Source organism: Physeter macrocephalus, chromosome 7, assembly GCF_002837175.3.
Source record: "Physeter macrocephalus isolate SW-GA chromosome 7, ASM283717v5, whole genome shotgun sequence".
Taxonomy (NCBI): domain Eukaryota; kingdom Metazoa; phylum Chordata; class Mammalia; order Artiodactyla; family Physeteridae; genus Physeter; species Physeter macrocephalus.
In genome coordinates this window covers 99,412,284-99,430,815 of record NC_041220.1, presented here as the reverse complement: position 1 = coordinate 99,430,815, position 18,532 = coordinate 99,412,284, and the positions used below count along the sequence as shown (strand labels likewise).

Genomic DNA, 18,532 nt, shown 5'->3' with positions numbered 1-18,532 from the left:
TCAGAAAACTTTTTCTGCAAAGGGCCAGATAATTATTAGGCTTTGTGGGCTTTATAATCTCTGTTGCAACTACTCAATTCAGCTTCTGTGACATAAAAACAGCAATAGACAAACACATAAGTGAATGAGCATGGCAATGTTCCAATAAAACTACTTACAGACGCCCCAAGTTAGAAAGTTAATTTTGTTTGAAAATAGTGCTGTACTCCATATCCATTAAAAGGGAGAATCAAACAAATTATCTTTCTTCAACTTATACTAATTATGTTGCCAAAGTGAAAAAACTTGAAATATTTTTTGATAAGTTCCCTGAGTTCCTTTGTAACTCTAGTATCTAACAATGCATGGTAGATCAAAAGAAAAATATACAATATTTGTTGAATAAATTGAATAGTTTTCCATGAAAGATATGGGGCAACTAGTAAAGCAGAATGTCCGTAACGGTTGACAAAGCAATGGGATATAAGATATGCAAGAAAAATTCTAAGAAAAAAAATCAAGACAAGGAATTACCAAAGTAGCTGTTTCATATTTTAATATAGTATTATGGTAATAATGCTATACTAAAACTCTTTAAAACCTGACATTCTTCTCTTTACTCAGTTCCTATGAAAATTACAATGATGGGGAAAATAACCAATTGTAAACAGAATGGATTTTTATTAAAATTTTTTGATTTCATTAGAATACTTTAAATTATTGGGTCGCAGTTTTAATATTTTTACTGATGGCACTGGCAAGTAAAATGGTAATATGAAGTCCATGTAATAAAGAATAGGTCAATGTATTTATTATTTCTTACATCAAAATATCTGTCTTTGTTTCATTCAGTTCTGACCAAATTAAGAGTGTGGATAAATTAAGACTTGAGGAGACACTGATCTCATATGTTTTCCTAAACTCGTAAGATACTTTCTCATGGTCTGTAATACAGAGAGGAAAGCCACCTGAACTGACTGCTACCACAGCTCTTCCTTTCTTAACTCATTATGAAATAAAATCCAATATACAAAAATGAAACGTATTATACAAAATAGGCTGATCCACCATGCATTGTTAGACGTAAGAGTTACAAAGGAACTCAGGGAACTTATCAAAAAATATTTCAAGTTGTTTTTTCACTTTGGCAACATAATTAGTATAAGTCGAAGAAAGGTAATTTGTTTGATTCTCCCTATTAATGGATATGGAGTACAGCACTATTTTCAAACAAAATTAACTTTCTAACTTGGGGCATCTGTAAGCAGTTTTATTGGAACATTGCCATGCTCATTCACTTATGTGTTTGTCTATTGCTGTTTTTATGCCACAGAAGCTGAATTGAGTAGTTGCAATAGAGATTATAAAGCCCACAAAGCCTAAAATATTAATTATGTGTCTTCTTTTAATGGTGAATCTTAGTAAAGTGCTTACAATTTAATTTTGATTACTCTAACAATTTATGTACAACAAGAACAAATCTAGTACATAGATTAACTTACATTTTTACAGTCATTGCTTTCTTTCTGGGAGCATCACAGTAAGTACAGAGAAAGCCTAGCAAGAAACTATGTAGAGCAGTGTTTCCTAATTATGTTACCCAAACGGTGTTCTGTGGGATATGAAATTTGGAGAATGCAGTTTAACATGCTAATGGGGCACTGCGACTCAATAAACGCAGGAAAGAGAAGGGAGCGTTTCCCAACGTTATTAGACCACAGAACGCTCTGCACATAGAACATCTTGGTGGACTAGCATTTCCTGGAATACACCTTTGGAATGCTTGCATAGCTAACTAGATTAAGGTGACTAAATCATCTGGAAACGTTTTTCTATCAGAATGAAATTCAGAAAATCATCTACTCTATGCTTCACAGTTTTTCCATTAGAAGATAATTATGATGCTGAATAACAGCACATGAAGTAACTCTAACTCTAAATTTTATTTTTAAATGCTAAAGGATACTCTGTGCCGAGGGTTGCCTCAACCATACAAATTTAAAAGAATATCTCGAGTTAGGATTCAAAAAAAATATGGTAAAATGTTCATTAGCAGGACCAGAGAAGTATGCACGGTTAGTATCAGTTTTAGGTAGTTAAAGGAGTAATCCCCCATCAGTTATATACCTGAGTGAAAACCAGAATTCTGAATGAAAAGAATATATATATATATTCAGTCATTTTTGAGGACAGACCACAAACAGGAAAAGCTGACAAACTGAACTTTTTTCAATCCAATCCAAAGTGTTAACTTGAGTTCTGAATTTTTATGGGAAAATTTAACGTTTTAGGAAAATAGTAGCTTTAAGTACACACTAGGTTATTCTAGTATGAAATTTCCTCAGAGGTGTCCAAAGTCCATTTATTACATCTAGATATGTATCAATTAGGAAAAGGCACACCTTTGCTTTAGGAATTCAAGACACTGACATTGAAGAGGTCTATATTATTATTTTCAATAGTCACACACAATTTTAGGCCATTATCACCTCCGAAACCATCTCTTACAATTGGCCCTCCACACACCCCATTCTGCCCTCCCCTCAAATCTACACTGTGTGCAGCTATTAGAAAAAGACTCCTTAGAATTACACTTTGATCACATAGTTTATCACAACTCACAGAATGAATTCTTGGTTTGATCTCTTTTCTTCCTGTTACACCCACTTGGTGAACCTAATTACTCTTAAGTATAAGGGTCGACCTTCCTCCAAGCTTACATTCTGGCAACTGAGATAAAATCACAAAGCTGTTCAATCCTGTTATTTCTTGAGACAGCATTTCAAACATTATCCACAGAACTCAATACCCACCATGCTACTCTTAGATTACCTCTTGATTCATAGAAAATAGACTCTACTATCCTCAATATTCTGCCCATAAACTTATAAGCTGCTTTGCATCCTCATATATTATCCCCACTATTCTCATGTTTTAAGAGAGAAATGACTCTTCTGGCCAAAACCAATCTCTCTAATGATGCCCCAAGATATCCCATAATCAAGTCAGGGGCTTCACTCCATTTCTCCTACTTGCCATCTCATTTTTCTATCTTCAATCTTTTTTTCCACTGGCTTCTTCCCATTGGCATCTAAACATCCTTCAACGGGGCTTCCTCTTACTACTTCCCTATTTTCTCTCCAATCATAGCCATTTACATTTTTCTGTGATAATTTTCTTCATTTCCTCTTCCTGCATTTAGTCAATCATAACATTTCTGGCTCTATTAGTCCACCAAAACTGCTCTCTCCCAAATCTCTAAAATAACCTCTTGTGCTATGTTCAATGGAACATTTCAAGGCCTAACTGACCTCTTAATAACATTTTACACTGTTGTTTTTTCCCTTCTTAAAACATATTTCCTTTCACCACGCTCTGCTGGCTTTCCTCTTACCTCCTGACTACTCATCAGTCTCCTTTTACACATATCTTTTCCTTTCTCCATATCTTTGGCGCTCTGAGACCCTATGTTCTTCATATTTTACACTGAACAGTCTCTTCCACTCTCATGGCTTCAATTATTTGCTGGCCCCCAAATCTGTATCTCCAGCTCAGACCCCTCTCCTGAGCAAAAAACCCATATTAACTAATTGCTTCCTAAACATCTTTTCTTGGATACCCCACTAGATACCTCAAATTTCTTACGTCTAAAACTGAACACCTTGAGTGTTCTCTTATATCTCAGTGAATATTACGATCACCTACCCAGATACTGAAGCCGAAAACCTGGATGTTATCCTTTATTCCTCGCTTCTCTAAGACAGGTTGATTCTACTTCATGGATCTCTCTCAAATATATCGATTCTTCCCCATTACTGCCACTATCAGGGCTCAAGATATGTTTTTTTCTTCATTAACTGATGCTGACCTCACAATTTGGGCTATGCTTCCATCAGTAGCTTTATCTTTTGCCATTTTTCCATCTACCCCCTGCCCCATCCTTAATTCCTATTTTGTGTCTCAGCTATATGAACTAAATTAATCAGTGCTCCAGACAAGCCTGCTCTCTTCTGTCACCCAAATTTTCCCCATGCAATTTGCTTCTGCCTGAAATACTCTCTGGACTTCTAATACTTTGTCATCCTTCAAATTCCAGCTTAAAAGTAGGAATCCTTGTCTAATTCTCTGAACCTGGGTTCAATTTCCATGTTATGTGCTCCTACAGTCAATCTCTCCCATCACAGCACTCATCTTTCTACCGGAATTGCCTATTCACTATCCCCCATGAGATGATAAGCTCCTTGAGAGTACAAACCATGACTTTCACCATTCTATCCTCTTAAAACATATAATATCCCACTTAAAACATAAAATACACTCTATATATTGAATAAATAAGTGATATAGATCTTGTTTTCTCACTTAGATGGAAAAAGAACTTTTTGAACCTTTTCCGGTGCCTAAGAGCATATTGTAGGCATTCAAAAAGTATTTGTTGAAACAAGAATAGAATAGAATTGCATTTCTTCTTCTTCCTTTCCATGTCTACAGTTGATATATAGCAGTACAAATGTAGTCAAGTATAACTTTTAAAACTTCTGTGTATTAAACTATATCTGGACAGTTAATCTTGAAATGTTTAAAAACAAGACATTCGTGGTAAAAGCAAAACTCTTTATCAACAGAAATATTCCATTAATTCATTATATACCTAGAAAAGTCCTGTTGTTAAAAGTCTATCTCAAATTTCCAGTCACTAAGTACTGTATGAAGAAGAAAAACACATATAAAACTAATAATGAATTTTAGTGTCATTTCCAAAAAGGCAAAAAGAAGTATGGAATATCAAGAATAATGAGAAAAAAACAACACCTTAAGAAACATTTAGAAATCAGATAATATAACAAATATTGCTATAAATACAACTTTATAAAAATAATGTCCCTGTTGATTGAGTGGAAAAAAAAAGAATGTTAAAAAATAAAGAAGGAAAGTTATCAGTAAAAGATAAATAAAACTTTAAGCAGAACAGGAACTACTACTAGTAATTTTTAAAACGAGAAAAGGTGAAAAACAACTCTTAATATGATATTAAAATTTTTTTAAATGACACAAAAGGACTTGAAATTAATTTGAAAAGTAATAATTAGGCATCTTCCATCTTATTTTTCTAGGGTGATCTCCTATTTATAGTGAGGTGAAGAATCATATTAAAATAAATGTTCACTTATACCTTAGAAAGATACAATGGTTAAGAAGCTGGAAGGAACAAAATACAGTTCTGTTGAAAAATGACAATGTAAACTACCTTTAGTATGAAATGAAGATGGTGTAAAGAATTAAAAATGAAACACTACACTTTATTCTCCATTCATGGCAGTCTTTTAAAAATATGTGTGAATATTTTTAGGTGAATTATAAGTTCTTTTAAAAAAATAACTATCAGACTTCTTCCCTCTTTTTCCCTGACATACTATTTGTTATAATATTATTTTTAGTTATCCTTAGGGCAGGAAACAAAGGGCATTACTTTTAGATTTGACTCATCTTTCATAATGGAGACTCTAATTTGACCACCTTTAAAATATTAATCACTGAATGTTAGATAGTTAAAATTTTTAAATCACTGCATGTTAGATATACTGAAATAGGTATTATAAAGTTATTCAGTTAAGTAATTGAATTTTGGGGGTTATAATAATCTTTAACCTATTAAAACTTGAGTTTAATTACTGCTTTTAATATTTTAATTTAAGACCTGAGAGTGTTTTTTTAGCTTTTAAAAAAGTTTTTTAAAAAGGTAACAAAAATAAAGCTGCCAATACCTTCTGGACCCCACAAAAGACTCCCCTAAAATATACAATGTAACAATGCAACCATACGATAAAATATCCTTAAATTTCCAAATGTAACCCGGCACTCTTTCACGTCAGGGAAGTAATCAACAAGCACTACCACACTCTTACTTATCCTAAATTGTCTAGCACCTATCAATAAGCAGAGCTTGAACTCACTATGATGGCAACTACAGTGTTTACATCCAATTTTTGCTAGGTTCTAGGGGTAACAGTCTCCCTGAGGCACCAATGTCAGGTCAGTATAACTGAGTAAAGCCCATAATTACTTGCTAAAGTAATTTCAGTTTGCATTCTGAATTTAGCATTACCTTAAAATTACCTGTATACGACTTTCTCCCTTGCTAGGCTATGGATTATCTCCGTAAAGAAATCCTTTATATCCATGGAATCTAGTTCAATGTCAGATATGAAAAAACTATTCAACAAGTTGCTGATTTATTGGAAAAAAAATCTTGTTCCTTGACACTCTTTAAATAAATAAAATCTTAAAGTGGATCCCAAAGTAGTACCAAAGGGCCTAACAACTTAATGGTGAATGTGAGACTGACACCCTAGGATTATTACATATGTTATAGTCTTTATCAATTTAGCCATGAGATAGTTTTTACTTCCTTCCAGATGGTCTCAAATCAAGACAATAAATATATAATAGCCTGTAGTGAGGTAGTTAATTTTTAGATAGTTACTTGGGCATATTTATTTGTCAAACTGTTTTCTATATTTTATATTAGAACTATCAGATGCAAAAGCAGGTAATGTTTACATTAATATTTTTAGAAGCTTTCTATGTCTCAAATATACTTTAATTTGCTTGAAATCCTGGACACATTTAGATGTGGGGAAGTGCACTGGGACATTTAGCAGCACCTAATTTCATGAGTTTCATACTAGGTGCCAAGAAATTAGATAGTCCAAATTTTTTGGAAATAAAACTAAATCAGCTGTTCTTTTTCTACCCATTATCTCATACTTTACTCAAGGCACCTACAATGAAACTTTAAAATTAAGTAGAGAAAAACTTACCTAGTTGGGATTTTGAATAATAGTTTGCCATTTGTCCATTGTTGCAAGACTGCCGTTTATGTCTTTTTGTTGACATTTCTGTGGTCTTCCATGGTGGTCTTTTTCTTTTGTTCAATTTGCTAAGAACTTCAGAACTATCAGAAGGATTCTTGTCATAGTTAACACATTTATTTAATTTACTATTGTCAAGTTGGCTAGGAAATTTATTGCTTGAAGGACTATTTGCTTTAGCATTTTCTATTTCTTTAGATTGCTTTTTAAAAGAATTTTGCCTAGCAGAATGGGATCTTAAGGTAATGTGCTTTGATTCTTCTATGTGAGTTTGATGATTACTTTCACTGTTAACAGATTCAGGAGAGTAAATGATTGTATTTAACTTAAAAGTATTTCTGTGTTCAAGATAGTTGATCTTCCTCAAAAATATTCTACAATCTTTTAAGGTTTTTGACCTCCAATTATTTGGACATACATTTCCTAGTCTTGGGCCCTTTTCAAAATCTTTTTGGCTGCAGTTTGTTCCATTCTCCTTTGCTTCTGACTTAAATTTATTCTCTAAACTACCATGTGTTTTGAAGTCAGACATTGCCACCCTCTGTTGCAAAAAGTCATCCCTGACCTTAGGTTGCAAGATAAACTGACTATCTACTGTGTTTTTTCCTTGGCGTGGGATGTCAGCATTTGTTCCTCCCTCAGTCTTACTCAAAAATTGGTTCTGGCAAAAAAATCTTAAGTTCCTCCTTTTAGAGATCCAAGCACCTGTTCCATGGCTGTGCAGCTTTCCCTCTCTTCTCCACCTTTCATGTCGCAACCTCTTAAACTCAGTTCTTTTTAACCTAGCTAGTGTTAAATTACTTTTCACATTTAAGAGTGGAGAGCTAACCATTTTATGCAGTATATGCAACTTCCCTGCTGATTTTGAAGGAGAAGATAGTGCAAATTTTTTAAAGTGCTTTCTGAAGGGGCTGGTATTAAAATCAGAATATTTGGTCCCTAATTTAATTCCTCTGGTATTTATTACTTCCAAAGGGTTTCGTGCATTTGCTTTTCTAACTAGTGAAAGAGACTGTGTTTCTGTTGTTTGCATAAACCAGGTACAGAGTTCCTTCAAATCATACTTTTTCCGAAAAAGCATTTTTACAGGTGAAACTTCAAGTTCTAAAAAACAGGTGTCCAAAGGGCTTGCTATTTTGAAGTTATCATTTTCAATGTGTTCTCTTTTCTTAAGAACACAATTTTCAGCTTCATCTCCACTCACGGGCACCCAAGCATTTGTTATTTGCTCAAATCTATTGTTTAATTCCTCTAATAAGGAATCGTTTGAAGTAGAAGCAGCCCACCACCTGAGCAAAGGGTTTGATGAAATTATAGGGTCCAAGGATACTTCAGAAATGGGTATTAACTTATCTTCCAAATGCTTTTTTGCATTCCTTGAATTTCTAGCTCCTGGTGTACCTTTGGAAGCTATTTTAATCCTTGACTGCTTATGTTTGTCCTTCTGACTTTTACCTTTCTGCAAATGGAGTTTACATGATTTATGGAGCAGAGCATTTCTATAAATAAGTGAACCAGAAGATGCTAATGAATGTAAGAAATGCAGAGATGGTTTTCGATCCCTAATAGAATGTCTCAAAGGTATAGTAGCAACCATACTTTTTGATCCATTCTTAAATTCGTCAGCTTCAGTGTGCCTTGTATCCACGGTGCACTGGTGATCATATTTTACTTCAGGCAGATTTTTTTCTAATATATTCTCTTGTTCTAAAGGAGGTAAGCAGCTGCTAATACTTACTTCTCTCTCCTGAGGTGAAATTCTATTAATAGTCACAGATATGCCAGAGATTTTCACTTTTGCGGGTCTACCAGGCTTCCTAATTATTGCCAAAGACTTCTGATTTGGTCGAATAATGTTCTTGGAAGGTTGAGGTATCACAGACTTGTTCTTGATAGGTCTAACATATTCAAAGCCAGACCCCAAGGTCTCAGTTTCAGTAGTCAGACTTGAAATTGCACTTATTCTTTCACCCGAGTCTATTTCATATTCTCTAATATTTCTGAGACTATTATATTCTGTTGGAAAATCAGCAACGTTATTATTTAAAGACATACCATTGCTTATGTTTACACTTCCTTCAGAAACATGCCTTTTAGTTCTTCTTGACCTTCCATAAATAACAGTTACTATAATACTCTTTTTATATATACCTTCTTTTACTTCTGATATGAGAGATTCTGGGCTTTTCTTTTCAGCACTAAAGGACTCATTTTGGCAAATGGTGATGTCCGTTTGGTCAGTTTTAGGTTTTGGTGGTCTTCCAATTGGTCGCTTAATCTGTTTCACAACCTGGGGACCTATTTTTTTAGGTCTACCTGGTTTTCTTTTAAAAGATGAATCAATAGCACTGCTTGAATATTCCTTAGGTTCCTCTTGTGGCTTATCACTAGTCATATCATCTGTAAACACTGCAGAGGATTCTGCAGTTTCTTTTGCACAATTAAATTTGTTTAGTTCTTTTTGGAGACCGTCACTATCATTAAGATTAGAACTGTAATTTTCAAAGTTAGCATTTGGGATATTCTCATTTGTTTCTTTTTTTTTTTCATTTACTTGATGAGTTGGTCTTTTTTCCGAAGGAAGACAGCGATTTGATTTGGAATTACCAACTGAAGTTAAAGTATATTTGACTCCTTCACTGCTTTTAACCTCAGATAAAAACATGAGTTTGATAGGACTAGAATAGCTGGCAAAAGAAGAGCTTTCAATGGCTTCATATTTTGTTGGCACATTTTCAACACTGGAAATCAAGCTACCTGTATTTAAAACAGATGACTTTTTCTGGTTATCAAGTCTTTTGTTATTCAAATCTATTGTAGGTATATGATTACTTTTAATATTGGTGGATGCCACTATGGATTTTGATAAACTCTGCTCTTTGCATGTCATTCTACTTACAGTAAGAGTCATATTTCTACCAGCATGTTGATCTTTACCATCAATTTCTATCAATTTCTTGGATGTTTTATATCCTTCCGATAATGACTGATTATTCCAAGACTTTTTGGCCATATTTATTGTATCTTCCAAACGTTCCACAACAACTTGTAAATTAGAATTCATTGCAATTTTGTTTAAATCTATATTGTGTGAGCTTTCAATCTGAGTATTTTTTACTGGATCTTTTTTTTTTGTAGAGTCAGAAACTTTTTTGGCCTTAGGGGATTTTTTGAAAATATAATTATTTGTTACATATATAGAATACCACCCTGGAGGTACAATATTTCGTTTAGTTCTGCTCAGAAGTCCAGGGACATCACTTTTCAAAGGAGTTTGAATATTCTCTAATTTTGGATTCTCTTTATGATTTTGCAAAAAATTTTTTCCAGCCACAGATTTCTCCTGTGATCTTCGTATGCTCCTTTTCTCAGAAGTTGTTTTAAAGCTTTCTGAAAATGCATCAAAAGCCAAGTTAGTTTCTAAATTAAGAGGTAGTTGCAATGATTGTAATCCATAATCTGGTGAAAATGTTTCTGCATGATTATTATCTTGAAGGCTTTTAGAATTTTGTAAAGAAGGCCCTTGGCAATGATAGAATTCTTCTTTGTCCGCTGAAAATAGTTCATCATGGCACACGAATTTCCTTGGATTTTTTTCAGTGTATTTTTTTCTTATAAAGTTTTCATCAAGACTAGCAAGTTCTCTTTTTATCTGTAAAGACTGCCTTCTAAATATGGGTGAATCAGGAGAGTTGCGCATTGCAAGTAAGGTTTCTTGACGCTTTCGAAATCTTGTCTGAATAATTTTATTTTCTACCTTTTTATCATGTTGACTCAGTAATTCCATAAAACTGTAATCACTGGCCTTTGCATTATGCAAGAGAGAGGTTATTAAATCTCTCAATTTCAAATCATTATCTCTATTACAATCATTGCTAGATAATTTTATAAGGTTTGTCATATCTACCGTTTCTATTGATTTTAACTTTTCATTGATACGATCCATTAAATCTTGAAAAATTACAGTAGTTTCACCTTTTTCTTGATTTGTAGTACAATTATTGCTGTCTTCCAAGAGCAAACAATCAGAGTTACTGGATTTTTTAGTTTTATGTATTTTACCTTCATGATCATCTTTGTCACTGCTTATTTCTGCTGGTGTCAGAGATGGAGGCTGGTTAATGTTTGTTTCAAGTCTGTTATTTTCTAAGGCTGAAAGCTCCGAGATGACATCTTTCAATTTTTCAAATCCTTCAGTCTGTACAGGTGATAATGGTGGGGGTGAGGGACTTCGAGATCTACAAACGTCTTTAAGACTTACTGAAACATCACATATTTCCCTTGATGAACGAGGAGTCTGAAAGGCTGATTTTGTGGAATGAATGTTTGGTAACAGTCCAGAACAACACCTGTGAGAATTATAACTGTTTGCAATTCCTCTATTCACTACTGTCTTAATGTGTTCAATAGTTACAGTTTGGCAAGATAAACAATGTATATCTTTAATACAGACTGGCAGAGGCACAAAACCAGGGCTTTGTCTTTCATTGTGTAAATACCCTCTTTCTGCCAGCCTATATTCACAACTACAGAATAGCCCATCTAAATCATCTTCAATAAGGGGATTTTGAGATTCTGAAGACACAGAATATGATGTATTACAACAGCAAAGAGAAGCAGCATTCTGCTCTTGGACTAGAAATTTCAACATAGCCAAAACTTGTTGCTGGTGATGTATGCACAAAGATTCCAAAACTTTGCTTAATGCTGATTTTCCTTTTTCCATTTTAGTAGCTTCCTCTGATTTTGCATCAACAGTTGAACTAAAAATAAAAATCAAACAAAAAATGAATTACAGCAAAAATACTAATATCGTAAGGAATTTTAATTTTAACAGAGTTTGAACAAAAGGTATTTTGGTATTGCTGGACTCCTAACTCCTATGGAGAGCTGCAATAGTGACATCTTCATTATTGTTTAGCAAAAATAAAATGAAGCACTGGTGATAATTAATTTCCTATGACAAAATATGAGTTAAAGCAAAGCCCTATTTTTTGTGATATAAAAGCTGCTATTGATGATAGATATGATTATATTTAGAGATTGCTAATGTTTAGTGCTTTGGATATATTAAGAATATTTAATGGAAAGTGCTTCAGGAGTTAAAATTTTTGTAAAGTAGACATTTTATAAATTATTTTGATGGTTATCAGTCCATATTAGTACAAATAAGAAAAATAAGATGTAGGAGAAAACCTTTCTTATCTTTATTTAAAATAGATATTTTTCAAGGTAGTGAAAATAAAATTATGAATAAAAAAGAGTTTTGCATAGTCACAATTAAGGGATTTAGATTTCATATAAATAACAGAATGTCTTTTCTAAGATTAAACTGCAGGCCTTTTAACCTAATAAGAAAATAAAAATTGAAGCTATTTAAAAATGAAATCTATTTTTAATTGATTTTAGATACTAAATTAATTACATCAAAACTAAAGGCATTACTTACCTAATTATTTAATTTCAAATGCTGGAAAATGTCCCACTGCAAAAACTAACATACATCTAATGTTAACTAAAACCCAGGATTACTTAGCAACCAATGTAGAGGTCTACAAAAGGCTTTTTAATCCAATACCGGCAGCAAGAAGAATAAAATATATTAAAAGAATTCTGTTTCAGAAAAGTATCTATTTAAATTAAACATATCACCAAACTCTGTACATGAGAATAGCCTCCCACTTGTGATTTCTTATATTTGTTGTTGTTAGTTCCTGACTTGTAGAAATTTTATTTAGGGTTGGAGTTGAAATATGTTGATTATGAATTGCTATAGAAGATTGTATTTTGTTTAAATAAAGGGTTATTATGTTCATGAATATTAAAAATTAAAGAATTTTTCTTTTAAAATGAAAAGTGAGATTTAAAAAATTTTCCTCCCTAAAACTGGCTTACCCTGTTTCATAGATAAGTATGCAATACTTTATCTACATTTTATAAAAATTACGTTGAGTAACAAAAACAACAAAGCAAATTTTGCAAATTAGATCAAAATTTTTTTAGAAAAAAAGGTATCTTTACTAGATTCAACCAATGTTTCACGACTAAAACTAGCATGTGATTTGACATAAAGTAGCTATCAAAGAGATAAGAGACAGGAAATTACAGTAAAACTTTTTAAGTCCACTGCCACCTCTAGACAAATGAAGACAGGACATGACCTCAGTATCCTTTCTTTTCTGAAAATAATTTTTTGTAAATGTTTTCATGGTTGGGAGTGTAAAATAATTGAACTGACTCTGAAGATTCACTACTAGATAATTCAAGAAACCTATGTAGAGAACAGAGGCAGGAGTAAATGTTAACTATCAAATAAGAAGATATAAGTGATACTATACTCTTTCCCAGTAAATTAAAAATTCTAATTTTCACATAAGCAAAAGAAAACCCCAAAAGTTCTGATAGACACATTTCCAACAGGTTTCTTGAAAAGTTATGTTATGGCCTATTAAACATATCTGTGACTAAATAAAGAGATTTTACATGTTTCTCAGAAAAATACATTGCACTATATTTTAAAGATTAACATGCTTTTATAACAGTTCCTGAAATGCTCAAATGATTTTTTTCTGTTAGTAAAGTCTAGAGTAGAAATAATAAAAATTCATGACTAGTGTTAACTATTCTGAAAACCACTGATTTTTATAGCTCTCTTTTGACTTTCCAAGGAAGTCTATACTTATTATTTTTAATAATGGAACTTCAAAAATCTCAAAAATACCACAGTGGCCAGTAATTTCTATCTAATGCCATATGAAGAACAGCTTTAAAAAGTTACTAATTAGATATTCAGGTATTAAGATTTTATATATATATGTATCAGATATTAGATAACTAAGTTCTCAAATTATAAAACTCCACAATATGCTTATTTGCCTTCTATTTTTTTCTTTTCCATATTTCTTGTATGTTAGAATCTCAAAGAAAAACCTAATATATTAGTAAATAGTTGAATACACATAAGCCTCCAATCTAGAATTTATTCTCAATTGATTCTAAAATTGTATGTTTCACAGCTCCCTTGTTTTTCATGCTAAAATTTTTTTCTAACCTTTTCCTGTTTGATTTATATATAAAAAAATTCTGCTTTTTTTTTTGTAAGTTTCTATACGTTTTGCCATTACAAGTTTTGTTATTGAAATAGTTGTCTTTGGAGAAAGTTAATTTCTAATATTAATATTAATAAAACTGCTTCCTAGAGTGAGTCAAAGAAGCCAGTGTAGTCAGTTTTTTCTTTGCTTTTCTTTTTTCTTTTACTGAATGAGTAAATCAATCACACACCAACAGTGTTGTAAATTTAAGTGCAAAAGCATTGAAGTGCTTTACTACAAATTACAACCTAGAAACACGTTAACTGAACAATTAAAATTCATACAATCAGATTTAGATATATAACAACACAAAGTAGAAACAGAATTACAGTACATTTACAACACAAGACAGATACATGAATTCATTAGAAAATATTGTAATAAATAATTCATGAATTATAGTGCAATTGATTTATGCATAAATATAACTAATTGCCTAACAATCAGTTTATATTAACAAAATCTGTCAAAATCAAGGCAGCCACAGAGTTTTACTAAATTACTGCGACAATGGAAATACTGCAATTAAAAAACAAATACAAGTATTTGTACTGTAAACAACTAAAAAATCGGTCTCACTAAAGTTAGTATACAATTTAATATAAAATTGTCATTAGCTACCAGAAATGGTTTAAACAACTTTACTGAGCAGTAGTTTTCTAAAAACAGAGGCACTGTTTTTTCTTTTCCTTTTTTTTTTTTTAAATATAAAATACTTGAGGAACATTCAAATAAGTAGAAAGCACATAAGGGTTGCTTTCACCTTCATTAAAAGTCTGCTGAAACTGGATTTTTCAGAAAATTGTCAGTTAATAAGTAGTAACTGGTAACTAAATTTATAAAGTACTTTGAAAGTTTAACATAAAGAACATCTTAACAGAATCACTGGGGAGAAGGGGAACCCATAAATTTCCCTGCCTTTCCTAGTCTGTATAATCAAAAGTTAACTCAATAATTAGAAACATTTTGTTTCTTTTAAAAGTTATGGGTTGATCATTACCTATAAACTATCAAAAAATATTTAATTTACTATTTCTGACCAAAAATAAATAATACAAGTACTAAAATGCTGCAAATTAACTATAATATTACCTATAAAACTACTGATCACTGTGAAGTCAATAGCAAAATGATCCCTGATTTTATGAATCCTGTAAAGTTTTTGGTCAGGTCATCTTTTAAATGATATAAAAGTGTTCTGTAAGTATCCCTTTACTATAAACTTCTCAATCAATTTATTAATGTAAATATAGTGTGAGGAATAAAAAAGCTCAATACAATATAAATATTATGTAATGCATTCAAGCCCCCAAATTCTTGCAAGTAAAATTCTGTATAAAGAGGTCAATAAAATTGTGTTGAAACATTTACCTTAACTTTGTTTTTCAATGGGGTGGGGGGGAAGGGGAAATATATTAAATAATCCAAGTTCTGGCCCTCACAAAATATGGCTTAATTCTTTAAAAAGAAAGATGACCCTGACATCTGCTGTTTTTGCAATCTATTATGTATACTTTCTTAGTGGGGAAAAAAAAAAAGCAAGAGGATTCATACCCTAGTATGCAGGTAACATTAATAGCTGAAGAGGGTTCAGTATGGATCTAAGAGACCAAATAACTCCTCGGTTGTGGAGTTTCCCACTCTTCAGTTTCCTTAAAGATATGTAAGCAGTTTTTAAATGTAATAGCTGAAAATTTCTTTAGTATTACATGTATATGTGATTATTAGATACACACAAACACAAGTGTAAAAACACATGTATTTGACAAGGTGCACTTATTTTTTAAATTCAGCTTTAAGTATTCCTTTTGGACTTAGGAAAACTGGCTTAGAAAAAAATGATCAGAACCTGAATTTTAATAGAGAAAAGGGGCACTCGAAGAATTTTGAATTTATGAAGCAAATCCCCATTCTTTCTATGGAGGCACATGCTTTATAACATTTTACCACTAAAACTGCATACTTCATAAATCCAACATGGATACTCTGAACCACATTTTGAGACTGCTATATAAAATTACTGGTCTCTCTTATGAGTCTAGTAAAAGTTAAAATGCACTGCCCAGCTTCTAACTACCCAATTAGTAGAGAGTTTACATTACTGAAAGTTCAAAACAGCTTCAGTGTTAAATATCTGTAAATCTATTCAAGACCCTGAACAACTGCAAATTTGGTTATTAGCAAAATGATAATGTATCGCCCACCAAAATGAAATCTGTAATTCATTTTGATAAACTGAAAATGTTTTGAAATGTCACAGCAGCAAATATATTAAAGTTACACTGAGGTTTTTCAATAGTAGGAGTGTGTCACAATCCTTAAAATTTAAAGTAGTCATAACATCAACTAACCAGCACATTTTAAACCAAAATTATCATTCTCAAGCTTTTTCTGTGCACATTATAAACATGCTCTAAGTTGCATTCCAACTTTCTTTTCTAACCTTACACATTAGCTTATTTTTCAAATGAAAAACAAAATTAAATTATTTTAATAATTAAATTTAAATTACTTTTTGTTCTTAGTATTCCATCTTACATTAAAGGACTCTATAGCTGCTGGGGTTAACTATGTGTCAGTTTTTTTTAAAGTATATACCTTATAAACCCCAACTTCCTGCTAAATCAACTATTAAATGATAAATATTAAATTTCATTATACATATCATTTAAGGTTTTCTTTTCTATTCCTGGTGGATGCACTTGAGTGCATTTCATATTTCATAGAATGCACTGTAGTGTACTAATACTGTATATATAAATTTTTATTAGTGTGGAGATAGCTGTCTGTTTAAACTTTGATTGGTTGTTTGATATACTTACAACAAATGTAAGTATGCTATGCAAAAATGTTTACAAACTATTAATATATTTCCATTATAAGATGGTTCAACTGAATGGCTGGAGTGGTCTTTCACCAATAAAAATGTTTCACTTGACAATTACTTGTTTTCCCACAACGCTTTATGCTATTGACTACTAAAGAAAACCTGAATCTTTTTCACCTATTTATACAAGGATTAAATACAAACTATCAGAATTAAGTAAGCAACTATATAGTTCTGTCCACAGTGAAAACCCTGAATAAAACTTTTTTTTCAAAAGGCATGTAAGTGGTTTTTGAACTGTAAAATTTCATGTCTCCTGTCAGAGTGAGCATCTGTAATTCCCACATGTGTGTATACAGACACACAAATACACACCTGTGCACATACACACACACGCAAACACGCATACACACACACACACGCACATACACACATTTTCCTAACAAGTAATCTACACAGGCTTGCCGCTGTTTTTGCAGCTGCCAGTCCCTGAATCTGTCATATTATATAACCCAGTGTCTGGTAATCGGAGTTTCTTCTTCGGAGGAGTCTTCAGTGTTCCAGATCTTTCTTTTACCTTGTATTCTAAAGTGCTGTGAGGTACCCCATAAATTCCTTGTGCTTTGGAAACACTCATTTTTCCGCTCATTACCATTGCAATAGCCTCTTCCATTATTTCATGATCATATTGCCGATAACGGCCACGTTTTTTCCTGGGCTGCTTATTATCTTTTCGATCCAACCCATCTTCAGTATTTTCAGAGGTTCCATCAACTGTTCCATTTTTAGAATTAAGACACAAAGGAGAGAGGTCCCCATGTAGAAAATAAGAGTCAACACTTGAGTGAGTTACGGGCCCAGAACATTCTATTTTGTTCTGTTTAGGGAGTATATTTTTCAGTTTTTGGAGAGCTGATCCTTCCAGGACTGGAGAGGTTTTGGAAACTTGATACATAACATCCAGCAGACCAGGACCATCAGGTTGTGGTTTTGAAACAGAACTTACTCGTAGCTGAGGAATTTTTAACTGTACAGTAGGATGTGTTTCATATTGTAGGCTTTCATTTTTTTCTTTAAATTGAGTAACCATTTTCTGTAGAGTTAACTGATGGAGGTAACTGGAAGCTGTTGGGAATTTTAATTCTGAGGTTTCAAGTAGATTGAGTTTACTTTTTTCTGTGCGCTCTGCTTGAGCTCTCGCCCACAAGGCTACTTTTTGCAGCACTGCACAAGTTTCTTTACTGTCTTTATATGAGTAACTATCATTGAAATCTCGAGTTTTGTTTTTAAAAGATGCAGGCTTCCCTGCTGGTAAGGCTTCTAAGTGGAGAAGTAAAGTTTTTTGAGGTATGCCATAAAGTATGCCTGCTTTATTTATGTCCAGTGCTCCAGACTGAATGTCTTTCAAAGCTTTTGAGAGCAAACCATCTGCAAACTCAGCACTTCTTTCCACATAGTCCTCTCTGTTTCTGTGTAGTCTCCTGGATGGATGGAATGAAACGATGGTAAACTGATGCATGAGAGACTCTCACACAGCTATGGAAGGGGAGGGTCCACTCCTTTATTATACTCCTTGCTTAGGTAACATCACTGCTTATGACTCTTTTAAGTCTGTGAGATGTAGTAGTTGCTCCTTATCAAAGCAAACGCTATAGTCCTGGTAGGACAATGTGTCAATCATACGGTGGCCTCAACGGGCAGACCTTCCAAGAACATAAAATCCTAACTCAGTATTTGTAAAAATATTCTCATGATGTTGCTAT

At 32.7% G+C, this 18,532-nt stretch overlaps 1 protein-coding gene across 11 annotated transcripts in view; it reads right to left on the bottom strand.

The window, feature by feature from the left end:
• The window catches only part of LCORL (ligand dependent nuclear receptor corepressor like), a 188,351-nt gene that overhangs the window by 12,997 nt on the left and 156,822 nt on the right, over window positions 1-18,532 (bottom strand). For 6 of the 11 annotated variants that reach the window (XM_024119428.3, XM_028492105.1, XM_028492107.1 and 3 more), the window contains one exon: window positions 14,029-18,250. The exons of 1 other annotated variant lie outside the window; for it this stretch is intronic. In XM_024119428.3, coding sequence (XP_023975196.1) covers window positions 17,221-18,250 — 1,030 coding nt within the window. In that variant the 3' untranslated portion in view covers window positions 14,029-17,220. Of the gene's footprint in view, window positions 1-6,800; window positions 11,615-14,027; window positions 18,251-18,532 lie in introns of those variants that run through there. 4 more of the 11 variants (XM_055086126.1, XM_055086127.1, XM_055086125.1 and 1 more) reach the window with 3 other exon arrangements.